The 14,494-nt window shown below is 40.1% G+C and overlaps 1 protein-coding gene across 10 annotated transcripts in view; it reads left to right on the top strand.

Annotated features, from left to right (window-relative positions):
• Positions 1–14,494, top strand: part of sec31a (SEC31 homolog A, COPII coat complex component) — a 108,577-nt gene that overhangs the window by 72,704 nt on the left and 21,379 nt on the right. For 3 of the 10 annotated variants that reach the window (XM_067989863.1, XM_067989854.1, XM_067989837.1), the window contains 4 exons: positions 1,761–1,850; positions 4,750–4,885; positions 6,714–7,004; positions 10,790–10,828. In XM_067989863.1, the coding sequence (XP_067845964.1) occupies positions 1,761–1,850; positions 4,750–4,885; positions 6,714–7,004; positions 10,790–10,828 (556 nt within the window). The remainder of the gene's footprint in view (positions 1–1,760; positions 1,851–4,749; positions 4,886–6,713; positions 7,005–10,789; positions 10,829–14,494) is intronic. The other 7 variants (XM_067989908.1, XM_067989890.1, XM_067989873.1 and 4 more) reach the window with 4 other exon arrangements.

The raw sequence follows: 14,494 nt of genomic DNA, 5'->3' as shown, positions 1-14,494 counted from the left end.
TGCTCTGTGACTAAAACAAAAACACAAATTGCTGGAAACACTCATCAGGTCAGGCAGCATCTGTGGAGCAAGTAACAGAGGAGTTAACGTTTTGACTGCAGACCCTTTGTCTCCACAGATGCTGCCTGACCCACCTGTGTGTTTCTAGCATTTTCTGTTTCAGATTTCCAACACCTGCAGTTTTTTGCTCTTCATGTTCTGTAACTAGTTGGTAGGAGGTGAACCAAACTGGATCGAGTCTTCCTATATATTATATACTCTCCCTCTGCTATATTTTGGAAATCTGCTTCCAAGTTTTAAATCAACAGGACTTGGCATAGACTGCCACAGTCACGAAATACAGTCTTAAGAACAGTTGATCAGAATCAGAATGATTTCTCCCTAATAGTTTTTATTGCAGAGTAACTTTAAGCTGTAGTATCTGCTGGTCAGTTTGAGATGAAAATAATGACTGCTGTTAAACATTGCTTTGAATTGATTCCACTTTCATAGCCACTAGATGGTGCTTGTTCAACAATACATTGCTACATTGATTACTTATCTCTGTGCTTCATCTGTGTGCTTGCTATGTGACAATAATATTTTACACTCTGTCCAAATGCAGTGAAATGTTGTCAGTTTTTTTTTTTGTTCATATTATTTTCCCTCCTTGTTGGGGTACTGTTGCACAGGTGCTAGGCGCCTTCCAGTATCTTGACCAAGTGGCCATTGTTCATGTGAGAGCTTCGACAGTGAGTCTCGGCAGGTTATTCAACTTTGCCTGATCCGATGACCTAACGTCCATTCACACACACCTCCAGTAGAGATTGCCTCATACCAATCTGAAGCATATTCACTGGCCAGTTTTCCCTTCCCTAACCAAGGGGCACTGGAAAATTGGTGCACTCCCAGTGCTGCCCAAGTGAGATGGGTTAACAGAGCATTGACCAGGGATCGCATCTGGAGCTTTAATTTTCCCTAACTCCAATCTTCTCATCTCTCCTAAAGGTACTGATGCAAACATAAGTGGCCATTCTTCATGTGCAGCCTTTAGAGTGATTGCTCATAAACTGTTCAACTGTGAGGGAATATCAGCGCAAAGCCCATACTCTCCTTACCCAATGTTACACACAAACCCCTCCCAGTAGGGTCCCTTAATAGCAATGAGAAGTGGGAACCCCAGCTGACACTTCAACCTCAAAGTTAGGGAGGAGAGAAATGCCCCAGTTAACTCTGTGCAGACTGGATTCAAACGTGGCTCAATTTATTTTCTACTTAAAAAATGATTCTCCCAACACCTTTCTGCATTGAGGCAAAACTCCTCACTGGGAGGGCTTATTGTTTTGGCCCACCCCCCAACAGGTACCTTCCATTGGCCTCTTCTTGACTACACAGGTGACGTCAACAACTGTCCGAGAGAATCCATGTGTAAGTGTCAGCAGAAAATTGATTCAAAACTGGGGCTCCTGTTTTGTAACATGATATTGTGCATGTATCTGCACTGGTCATGTGTCTTAATGACATAAACAGTGCTAATCTGAACAGAATGCATGCAACAGAATATGTTTAAACATTATATCTAAAATATGATCAGTAAGATTTTTTCCTTCTCTTCAATGTCAAAATGTCTTTATATTGCACTTGCTTTTATTTGTTTTTGTTGGTGTGCATGTCTTTCAAGGGGAGCTATCATGTCATCTTTTACTTTATATAAAATATGGACGAATGTTCTGTGGTTCCTTTTTTTTTCCATTATTGGTGTCTGTCTCTGTTTGATTCAGGTTAGACCTGCCCCTACTGTTACATCATGGAGTAACCAAACTTCCACTGCCCTTCCCAGCTTTCCACCAGCCTCTGCATCTAACACACAGGTACAACAGTGTTAACCTACTGTTCTCTCCCAAATTAGCAGCCTCTTCTCACAGCAAAAAAAGGTTGCATTGGCAATGAGGATTAGTGTTTAATCCACTTTGCTTTACTTCGCCTGCTGTCTGTGCTTTGTCTCCGGTTTACTACTATCTTCCCTGAATATTTTTTGTTTAAATTTTGGAACGAATCCAGAGTTCCGACTTTGATTGAAACTCATCCTTACGTAAATCCAATCAGTAACTGATTCTGATGCGTATTTTGCGCTGCTTGGAAATGTTGAATACATTGATCTAATTCTGTAAAAAGGTTTCCCTCCACCCGGGCATCTGTGAAATTGCTTTATAGAGCACATTGAGCACAAGATGGAAAAAAAAATGAGAATAATATTTAAGATCAATTGTTTTCCCCACTTTTGTGACTTTATTATTATTACTACGTTCATTATGGCTGAATGCCTTTTCTAGAGCTGTTGGAGGATAGAGGTAGTTGATTTAATGTGCACAACATTGATGAAGAAAGTACAGAGATGTCCTTTTTTTAAAAAAAGGCATGATTTATCGTGATACAATGGGCATGATGCCGGGGTGGGGGTGGGGCGGCAGGATTTGTGGGTGCAAAACCTAGAAGGGAAGTAGGCAGGTCGCAATCTGCAATCATGACCGTAGTGAGGCCAATCGATCTTCCTCCAGGTTTCACGCCTGGCAGCCAGCCTGATTGACAGGCTGGCTGCCTGTCAACAGAGGAGCCACACATCCTAGAAATGTGGGGCGGGGGAGAGAAAGAGAGACCTCATTGGCCATTGGGAGAGACATTGGGGGGGTGGGGGTGCGCATATGACATCGGTGTTAAGGTTTGTTTATTTATTGTTTACAATGGGAAATGTAATTTTACTTAATTTAGTTTATTTTTCATTGATCCGGCCCTTCCCGCCTGGATCAGGCGTGAATCAGAAGCCGTGGAAAAGCCGCCCAAGTACAGTTAAAATCTTTTTAAGTGTCCAATATACAAAAAATAAACTACCTTAAGTACCTCAATGAGGTACATTTGCCCCTTTAATTATCGGCCCGCTGGATTTAATTGCCGACGGGACTTCTGGCTTCCTGATACTCATGCGCGTCCAGGTGTGTCTGTGTCGTACACGTTTTTCGGCAGGTTGGAGGCAGAATTCCCTGCAGCTGCATAAAAATGGGATTTTGTTTCCCCCACAGCCCCAAACCCACCCGGACTTGGCAGTTAAAATCAATGTATCAGTGTTTGCCAGTCCAATATAGATGCTTAAGGAAATTTTGAAGTATGGAAACTTGCACGTAATGAGTGATTTGAAAAATTCTGCTGCTTTTTGCGAGTCTCATTCACAGGTTTTATCACTGCATTATTGAACTCTATTACTGGAGAGGCAGTTAGTTGTTGCACTGAAGATATGATTGGTCCCATTACAGATAACGTTTTTTGCAGAGCCAAAACTAATAGTACACTGCTGAAGTACTTTTGCTGATAAGCTATTCAGGTGCGTTCTTTTGTTGAATGCAAAGATAAAATAAAGAGAGCGCAACGCCATTGAAAAGATGGAAAATTACATTATTCCCCTCTGTCAAATGTTCTGAACCAAATGCTTCTACGTTGGGAAGAGATCCAATTTCAAACATTTTATATGAAATCCAGTTCATTTTGGGTGATGGTCACAAACCAAAAAAACAATTACTTGCACTCAAAATTTTGACAACTTTAATTTTTTTAAAAGAAGAATATATTCTTTCTTTGAGACAAAATTCTATGCAAGCCTGTAAAGCAAAACTATGGCCCACCTGCATTCATGTCATCAGTTTGAGCTGCTATCCAGAAAAAAAACTGGATGAGTGAGGAGAAAATTGAATACTGACTCTCCAGTGCGACATGGGACTGATGTTTGAGTGATAGATTAAAATTCACTATCTTTCGAATTTGGTTGAACCTCCAATTTGAAAAAAAAATCTTAAAATTGATACATTGTATCTGTATAAGTTATGTTTTAGACATTTATCTTGGAGATAAAGAAGTGTTGCAAATTAAATGCAGACAGTTGCTATCTGTTCTTTCCAACTGAAGTGCTGTCTAAAGACTCCTCTGTTATAATATGTAAAAATAGTAGACTGTTTATCAGTGAAGCAGTTTCTTCTGTAGCTTATCTTACATGACTATAGACTTCTAGCCCTAATGTTTTAACAAACCGCCTCTGCCTTTCATTTAACATTGAGCCATATAAGAAAAGTTGACTGTAATTGCAGCGATAGTGTGAATTAAATGGCAACTGGGTACTCAGAAAAACATTAAGAAAATTGGACATATATCTTGTATAAAAAGAAATGGCTGCCACTCTGGATCCAAGCTTCACTGACTTCCATCTACCTCCTGATGTGTTCCCTTTGATTCTCTACCTTGTCTCCTGTCCCGCAACTTAAGTCAGTGCTACCCTGCGCTCAGGAATTCTTTCCCACAACCCCTTGCTACCTTCCTTCCTGTCTTCAAATTCTCCTTTTTAAAAAATAACACATTTTGGACACTGCCTTCCATCTCCTCCCCTTCCCCAAAACCCTCCTTTTCCTGCTCAGTGCCCATGTCTCTGTCTTGCAAAGCTCTTTGAGAAATTGTTTAACATGAGGACAGTTGTATGTAGGTTAAACAACGTAGGTTGTTTATAAGTTTTTATGGTGTTCCAAGACAGCCGCAGTCTTGGGATTTGAATGAAATCGCTCTTCCCGAGAGTTAACCCTTATAGTTTAATACCATGCTAACCACTCAAATGCATTACAGCTCTCTAACATGTTCACACGGTCTTTTATCCTCTATGTGGCTACATATATTGTATTATTACGTTTTGAATGCATTTCTATAGCTTCAAGTGCTGTTTTGCTCATTCTCCAGGGTGAAGCCCCACCACCGCCAGGTTTTGTGCTGCAGGGAATTCCAAATCCCGGTGGGCAGGTGCAATCATCAACCTCAACATCAACCGCATATAACATGTATTCCCAAGTGGGGTCCCGTCAAACGTTCCCTCAAAGTAAGTATAATCAGTAACACCTCCTTTGATCTGAATCAGACTTTCATAGACGTTATTTGATGAATAAATCCTGTATCACTTGAGTCAGACAATAGCAACTGAACCAGTTTCAGAAAATATCCACTATCTAGCAAGTGCATGATGGTTGAATTATTTTATTACCCACAGGACATGTGTCCATTTAGTTGTCCTTACCATCCTGGAAATAGTTGAGATGGTAGTAATGCTGCTGTGTGTTGTGAAATGAAGTGTTTATGATGGGGACTAGAATTATGGTGGTCCCAGGCTAGCAATAAATGTGGACAATTAAAGTCCTGAAGGAAGAACTCCAGCTGGCTGTCCAACAATTTAATGTTGGTATATATTTAGGGTTTTGATAATGAATTTACCCCCTCTGCAAAAAAAAAAAATAATTTCCTGCATCTAAAAGTACTGAATTTTTTGCTTGATGATGGACCTTTATAGTCCTATTTTAGCAGTCCCATTTAGTTAATAAAGAATCTCCACTGTTGAACAGAAAAAGTGTAATAAAGGTCCAGCTCTCTGCATTGTACCATAAAATCCATCATGTAAGTTCCACCTTCATACCTGTATTTATGTACCCTGAGTATTTGGGATGATTTGTACACATCAACAATGACAACTTGCACTTGTAGCACACATTTAACTTACTAAGCACTTAATAAAGGAGGCGAAGAGTTAGGGAAGGTGACCAAAGGAATGATCAAAGAGAGAGCTTTTTAGGAAGCTTTTGAAAGTATGGAGAGAGGTAGCAAGGTGGAGAAGTATAGGGAAAGAGTTTCACAGTGTAGGCTAACAAGGCTGAAACCTTGAATACTAAAGGTGGATTGGAGGAGGGGTGACGATGCATAGAAAATCATTTGACCCAAAACAGTAACCATAAAAATAGGGAAGGATTTAAATTTTTTTTGCATAATATATGCATAATCCTGATCTCATGGTAAATAGGGTACTTTAGTGACCATAATATGTCAGTTTTATTTTTCAATTCTTATAATGTGCTAATATTAGAGGTCTTAAAAATTATGAAGGGATTTGACAGGGTAGACATACAGAAGATGTTTCGACTTGAGGGGGAGTCCAAAACTAGGGGCCATAAATATAAGATAGTCACAAGTAAATCCAATAAGGAGTTCAGGCGAATCTTCTTTACTCAGAGTGGTGGGAATGTGGAACTCGCTACCACATAAGAAATAGGAGCAGGAGTCGGCCATACGGCCCCTCGAGCCTGCTGCACCGTTCAATAAGGTCATGGCTGGTCTTCAACCTATAGGAACATAAATGTTAACATGGAGCAGTTGAGGCGAATAGCATAGATGCATTTAAGGGGAAGCTAGATAAATACATGAGGGAGAAAGGAATAGAAGGACATGATGATAGGGTGAGATGAAGTAAGGTGAGAAGAGGCTTGTGTGGAGCGTAAACACCAGCATAGACCAGTTGGGCCAAATGGCCTGTTTCTGTGCTGTAAAATTCTATGTAATTTAACTAAATAAGGATTGGATAGTTGGTATGTAAGTACGTTTGCGGGTAATTAGGAACCAAATTCTGATGAATTGCAGTGGGTGGAGCCATGCTGCCCCCCCCACCCCCACCCCCAACCATTTCCTTGTTTTGCCTCCTCACCCTCCAGCCTCAGTAGAATTAAAGAGTTTTGACTTGTTCGCTTTAACAACAAATTTGTAGTTCAACATCTTATGGTATTTGTGTGCTGGTTGATTTTGCCCAATGTTTCGCTGGTTAAAACCCATGATAAATGCTTATTTAATCATTCTTACTTGTTTACTAACATAATTCTGTTCCATAGCTTACCAACTACAACAGTACCCCCAAGGAGCAGGGGGACCAACTTATTATCAACCTCAGCAACCTACTGCACCTCCACCCCCTTCCTACTCATCTGGTTATTTGCCTTCTGTTCCTTCTCACTCTTTGCCTCCTTCTGTGGCTCCTCTGTATCAAGGACAGCCACAGACATCCCCAACAGCACCTGGCCCTGCTACTGCTTTTCCTCCTCTCTCTGGAGCATCCTACCAGCATGGCGGACCTGGAGCTCCAACGTCTTCTGTGGGCTATCCACCATCAACAGGACCAACAGGTACACTGCAACTAACGGGCTGCCTGCCTCACAAAGAACAGGTCTGCTGTTGTTGGCATGTTGCTTTTATTTTCTTGTTTGAAATACATTTTGCATTTAACGTTGTATGCTGACAGCAGTTTAGGTTTTTGCCTCATCATGGTTGATAATGCAGGAGAAAAAAGCATGTCTTTCATAAAGGCAGCAGCATCTTTCTGTGCATTGTGTTTGATTTAAAGACTTTTTAAAAGGGCTCCACCTTCATGAAAAGTGTTTCGCCGACCTCATTTTGTTTGTTCACAAACAGAAATGTATTGTATCCAAACGCATCATCGTATGACATGACAAAAATGATGCATGGCTATACCTGTCTTCATGAAGATAGTTCTTACTTTAAACTAAGGTCATATGCAATGTGCATGATGGAGATCCACATGATTGTAGAATGGTAACACTGAAATGTTGCATGTTTCTGCTGCGCTTTTTCAGTTAACTGATACAGACTTTAAGGTTTTGTAGTTTCCCCTCCGCCATGAGGAGGTGGATTTAAGTTATGATGCCATCAACTAATCGCTACCTATCTGAGCACTAGCATGTCACCTCATGAGTTAAAACATACCTACTTCTTTAGATTTTCACCAGACATTGGAACAAGAGGCAGACAATTGTCTCATGAAGTCTGTCCCACCATTTTTGTTAGCCATGACAGCTCTCTTTTTATTCTCAATTCACTGTTGTTTCTTCATATCACTTAACGTCCTTATTTCCCAAGTATGTGTCCACCTTCTTTTTAAAAACCTCAATTGATTTTGCATCTATGGACTTCCGGGTACATTCTCACAACCCTTCATGTGAAAACGTTTTTCTGGATTTTCTTTTAACCACTTTAACTCAAACTCTAAGATACCTTGTTCTGGATTCCCCTACTGAAGAGGGGGGGGGGGAGTTGTTTCCTATCCTGTCAAGTTCCTAAACACCTCAATCAAATCACCTTGGCTCGATGGTAGCACTCTTGTCTCTGAGTCAGAAGGTTGTGGGTTCTAGTCCCAGTCCAGAAACTTGAGCACCTAATCTAAGTTGATACTTCAGTGTGGTACTGAGGGAGTGCTTCGCTGCTGGAGGTGCCGTCTTTCTGATGAGACGTCAAAGCGAGACCCCGTCTGCCCTCTCCCATAGCACTATTTGAAGAAGAACAGGAGAGTTGCCCCAGTGTCCTGGTCAATATTTATCCCTCAACCAGCATCAATAAAACACATTATTTGGTCATGTATCTCATTGCTGTTTGTGGGACCTTGCTGTGCACAAATTGGTTGCCTTATTTCCCTACATTACAACAGTGACTACACTTCAAAAATGCTTAATTGGCTGTAAAACACTTTGGGACATCCTGAGGTTGTGACAGGCACTGTATAAATGTAACACCTTGCAGGATGTGACTAGTGGTGTCCCCCAGGGATCTACACTGGAGTTTCAGCTTTTCACTATATTTATCAATGACTTAGATAAAGGAATAGAGAGCCATATATCCAAGTTTGCTGACTGCACCAAGTTAGGTGGCATGGTAAATAGTGTAGATAGGAGCAGAAAGTTGCAATGGGATGCTGATAGATTAAGTGAGTGGGCAAAACTGTGGCAGATGAAGTTCAGTGTGGGGAAATGTGAGGTCATTCACTGAAAATTCATGTATTCCAGATCTCATTAATCCTCTTCTATCAACTACCTTGGTGACTCTGAGAACTCTTCTTAGATTAGTTATACACGACATAATTTTTCACAAATTATGCTGACTCAATGCAATCAACTAACACCTTTCCAACTTTGTAAGTTCCCCACCCCCGCCTCAACAGGCAATTTTTAAGCCTGTTTTTTAAGAAATTATGCACCTCGTCAATAATATACATTTTGAATGTTCACCGTCTTAATTTTTTGGGATTTGTTTTTCTTTTGTGTGTCAAAAGTAGGTGTGCATATGTTTATTTGACTATAATTTGACCTTGTGTCTTAAAGAAATTGAAGGGTTATTTCAATTGAAGTCAAGTTTATAATTGACTTCCTCGCATCAGAGGATAAGGTGATTTAAAAATGGATGATTACTTCCATTTAGTGTGTTTGAGATTATTGATGTAAACCCTTAAAAATGAAGGGGTGGGAGAGAAGAAACTGGAACTCCAGTTGCTGTAGAATTTGAAAACTGGACTCTTTAATAGGAAACCGGTGTTTGAATCCCAGGTTCAGACAGCATTCATGTTTGAGCTTGATCAAAGGACCATCTTGTCAGTCTCGGCTGGGTAATTTGGGAAGACTATAGGGTGACTCGATGGAGCAATGTTCATACAATTTTGCACATGTTGAGTTTCAATGATCTAGGAGGGAGAATTGGCAGATTTATCAATTTGGGCTACATACAGATTGCGTTAATAGAGGCCTTGCAGCAGGTTCCGTAGCTGAATTATTGGTTGTGCAGTAGCACGTGGGGAAAATCTGAAGAGAAGTAAAAATTATTTTTTAAATTTGAGGGGGAAAGCCCCTTCCTGCATTGTTCCACTGTGTGGCGAGCTGAAGAGTGACATTGATGCTATAATTAGAGATGACTATGGGCTGTACTCTTCTAACCTCCGTGCAGAGAAGAACAGTCAATTGGTTGGCAGGAGCAAATAGAGAAAAATTACAAGGATCTCGTTAATCTATGCCATCCCACTAAGTGCAGTAATTTACTGGATTCATTTCACCCTAGGGACAGATCCCAGAAGTCATCAGTGTCATATGTACAAGTGAAATAAGTCCAGTACTGCACTGCAACAAGTTTGGTATTCTCATTATGCCAAATTGCAAGATACGGCAGCTAGTTATTGATGCACTGATGAACGGGAAGTCAGGGGCTCTCTGTAACTCCGCTGATGGTTAGTTCACCATCTCAGTTTGGGCTGTGTGGAGAAAATTAATGCAGGTAAAGAGTAGAAGGGCCACCTATCTTGTATTCTTTCTCACCAATTTTCAGATATCCAAGACTTCAGAACTTCTGCCTTTTTAATGAAAATTCAGCAATTTTTTTTCTTTTACAAATGGCATATAATGCCATGCTGAAAACATGTTAGTGTCATGTTTAGTGCATGTTCTATAACATTCACTGATAAATACAGAGGCATTTATTTACCACAAGCAGCTTTTATTTTGTGTTGCTTAAGATCTTTCACATTCTGTGTGTTTGGGTTTGAGATTCAACCTCTAACTTAAGATGCATTCCTGCTTGCTTCAGAAATAATCTCACTGGACCCATATCAGACCCAGAGAGGTGTTGCTCCCACTTTTCCAAAAAGTGACTGGAGCTCTAACTGACCAGGCTCAGATTGCTTTTTCAATGTAAACACTGCCACAGCCACCTTGCAGCCTGAATTTAGTACGTAAACAGCACCAGCCTGCAACCTCTTGAGTTTTATCTGGAGCCATATGCTGTGTGCTCTTAATGTGGGTGAGTATGTACACGAGTAACAAAAGGATTGCCACAGTAAAGTATTTAGAATTTTTGACAAACTAATAGAGAAATTTATTAAAATACTAACTGGAGTTTTTACTTGTGCTTTTTAAAGAAAAAGGAGGAAGAAACTATTTGTTAGAAGAAATACTGAAGAGAGATATTGTTTTGGTCTCTGAGGAATTGGTTATTTTATTAATGCACAGTTTTGAATCATCCTCTTTGTTTTGCCCCTAGAGCATTAGAATATACCAATTTACAAAACTATTTAGAAATTAGCTAAGTCATGTTTTGTGCATCTCTTGTTCTGAATTTACTTTGCTTCTGTCTACAGGCGACATATATTCCCAAGACCAAACTACTTTCTTAGAAGGTGAACTAAAGATAGTGAAATATTACTCTGGAAATCTCAGTTGATTTGGGAATAATTTTTAAAAATCCAAATGTAATCCTAATGATTTCTAATTTTAACTAAATAATTAACGCGAATTATTTATGGTACTCCATTAATGCTGTGATGCCCCACACCCCTCAATGGGTTTAGTTTAAATTTAAAGAAATATACCAAACATTGCATTTCAAATATGTTCTGTTTTCAAGTATGTTTTTTCTTATTATTGTAATGGAGACTTAGGGTCAACACTCCCTATAAAAGTTTTTTCCTATACCTGTCTTTTCATGAAGATAGTGCTCACTTTAAATTAAGGTCACGTGCAATATGCATGATGGAGATCCATATGATTGTAAATGTTAACACTGAAATGTTTCATTTTTTTTGCGCTTTCAGTTAACTAATACAGTTAACTGAATTAGTTACAGTTAATTACAGTTTTCAGTTATCTAATACAGACTTTAAGGTTTTGTAGTTTCCCCTCCGCCATAAGGAGGCAGATTTAAGTTATGATGCCATCAACTAATCTCTACCTATCTGAGCACTAGCATGTCACCTCAATAGTTAAAACATAAACTACTTCTTCAGATTTCACCAGACATTGGAACAAGAGGCAGACACTTGTCTCATGAAGTCTGTCCCACCATTTTTGTTAGCCATGGCAGCTCTTTTTATTCTTAATTCCCTGTTGTTTCTCCATATCACTTAATGTCCTTATTTCCTAAGTATGTGTCCACCTCCCTTTTAAACACCTCAATTGATTTTGCATCTTTGGACTTCTGGGTAACGCATTCTACATTCTCGCAGCCCTTTATGTGAAAACGTTTTTCTGGATTTTCTTTTAACCACTTTAACTCAAACTCTAAGATACCTCATTCTGGATTCCCTGACTGAAGTGGGGAGTTGTTTCCTATCTCTCCTGTCAAGTTCCTAAACACCTCAATCAAATCACCTTGGCTCAGTGGTAGCACTCTTGCCTACTCCAGAAACTTGAGCACCTAATCTAAGCTGACACTTCAATGTGGTGCTGAGGGAGTGCTGTATTGCTGGAGGTGCTGTCTTTCTGATGAGACGTTAAACCGAGGCCCCATCTACCCTCTCAGTTTGACATAAAAGATCCCATAGCACTATTCGAAGAAGAGCAGGGGAGTTGTCCCCGTGTGCTGGCCAATATTTATCCCTCAACCAGCACCACTAAAACAGATTATCTGGTCATGTATCTCATTGCTGTTTGTGGGACCTTGCTATGCGCAAATTGGCTGCTGTATTTCCCTACATTACAACAGTGACTACACTTCAAAAATGCTTAATTGGTTGTAAAACGCTTTAGGGCGCCCTGAGGTTATGAAAGGCACAATATAAATGCAAGACCTTGCAGGATGTGACTAATGGTATCTCCCAGGGATCTGTACTGGAGTTTCAGCTTTTCACTAGATTTACTAATAACTTGGATAAGGGAATAGAGAGCCATAGATCCAAGATTGTAGACTACACCAAGTTAGGTGGCACAGTAAAATAGTGTAGATGGGAGCAGAAAGTTGCAAATTGACATTGATAGATTAAATAAGTGGGCAAAACTGTGGCAGATGGAGTTCAATGTGGGAAAGTGTGAGGTCATCCACTTTGGACTCAAGAAAGATAGATCATAGAATTTTCTAAATGCCGAGAAGCTAGGAACTGTGGAGGAACAGAGAGATTTAGGAGTCCCAAGTGCAGAAATCACTAAAAACTAGTAGACAGGTACAAAAAATAATTTAAATGTTTAATGGAATGTTGGCCTTTATCTCAAGATTGCTGGAATACAATGAGGTGGAAGTTATGATAGTTATATAAAGCTCTGGTCAGACCGCTTCTGGAATACTGTGTTCAGTTTTGGACACCGTACCGCAGGAAGGATATATTGACCTTGGAGGGGTGACAGCGCAGATTCACCAGAATTGTACTGGGGCTAAAAGGGTTAACTTATGAGGACAGGTTGCATAGACTAGGCTTGTGTACTCTTGAGTGTAGAAATGTAAGGGGTGATCTAATTGAGGTGTTAAGATGATTAAAGGAGATAAAGAGAAACTATTTCCTCTGGTGGGGGAGTCTGGAACAAGGGGGCATAACCTTAAAATTAGAGCAAGGTTCAAGGGTAATGTTAGAAAGCACTTCTTCACACAAAGGGTAGTGGAAATCTGGAAAACTCTCCCCCTAAAAGGTGTTGAGGCTAGGTCAATTGAAAATTTCAAAACTGAGATTGATAGATTTTTGTTCGGCAAGGGTTACGGATCCAAGGTGGGTAGATGGAGTTAAGCCACAGATCGGTCATGGCACAACAGGCTGGAGGGGTTGAATGGCCTATTCCTGTTCCTGTGTTCCTTTCCTTTCACCCTTCAACTGTTGTCATCTCCAGGGAGTATAATTCAAGTTTACTCAGTCGCTCATCATAACTGAATTTCTTCATGCTAGGTACCATTGCTGGACTTTATCCAAGGCCAAGACTTTTAAGATGGGGCACTATTCCAAATGAGGTCTGACCAATACTCTGTACAGTAGTACTTCCTTGCTTTTATAGTCTATACCTCGTGATGAAAATTGAAAGCTTAGTAGACAGGTACAAAAAGCAATCCAAAAGGCAAATGGAATGCTGGCCTTTATCTCAAGGGGGCTGGATTATAAAGGTTAGGAAGTAATGTTTCAGTTGTATAGAGCCTTGGTCAGACCCCATCTGGAGTACTCATATAGTTTTGGGTTACTGCACCTCAGGGAGAATATATTGGCCCTTGAGAGGGTAGAGCGCATATTCACCAGAATGATACCAAGGCTTAGCCAGTTAAACTATGGGGACGGGTTGCGTAAACTTGGCTTGTATTCCCTTGAGTATCGGAGATTGAGGGATGATCAGATTGAGGTGTTTAAAATGTCAAAAGGATTCGATAGGGTAGATACAGAGAAACTATTGTATCTGATGGTGGAATCAAGAACGAGGGGACATAATCTTAAAATTAGTGCTAGGCTATTTAGGAGGGAAATCCCGGAAGCACTTTTTCACACAGAGGGTGATAAAGATCGAGAATTCTCTGCCCCAAAAGGCTGTGCATGCTGGGTCAATTGGAGCTTTCAAAATTGCAATCAATAGATTTTAGTCAGGTAAGAGTATTAAGGGATTTGGATCTAAGGCAGATAAATGGAGTTGAGGTATAGATCAGCCATGATCTAATTGAATGGAGGAGCAGGCTCGAGCGGCTGAATGGCCTATGTTTGATCCTCTGAAGTCCAGCACCACATTAGCCTTTAGATTATATTTTGCAAGTGTGAGCTAGCTTTTAATTGCTTATGTACTTGGACTCTAAATCTTTGTTCAACTAACTCTCCATAATGCTTTCCCATTTACAGCGTACTGCTCTTTGCCAGTCTTGCGTTCAGAATATACAGCTCATACTTTGGTATATTAAGCTCCATCTGCCATCAGTCTCCCCACTAGTTTATTTGATCTGTGTCCCTTTTGGAGTTTTCTGCTTTCTATAGAGTAGATTTTTAAAATAAATTTGCGCTCCACGTGTTTGGGACACAGATGAGTTCAGGTGCGGAGATCATCATTGGGCCGTTAATTCTGGGAGTACAAATTTATAAAATCTACTTCCTAGCTTAGTATCATCTGCAAAC

Source organism: Heptranchias perlo, chromosome 1, assembly GCF_035084215.1.
Source record: "Heptranchias perlo isolate sHepPer1 chromosome 1, sHepPer1.hap1, whole genome shotgun sequence".
Classification (NCBI taxonomy): domain Eukaryota; kingdom Metazoa; phylum Chordata; class Chondrichthyes; order Hexanchiformes; family Hexanchidae; genus Heptranchias; species Heptranchias perlo.
Note: the sequence above shows the minus strand (reverse complement) of the source record. Positions and strands in the feature narration are given on the sequence as shown.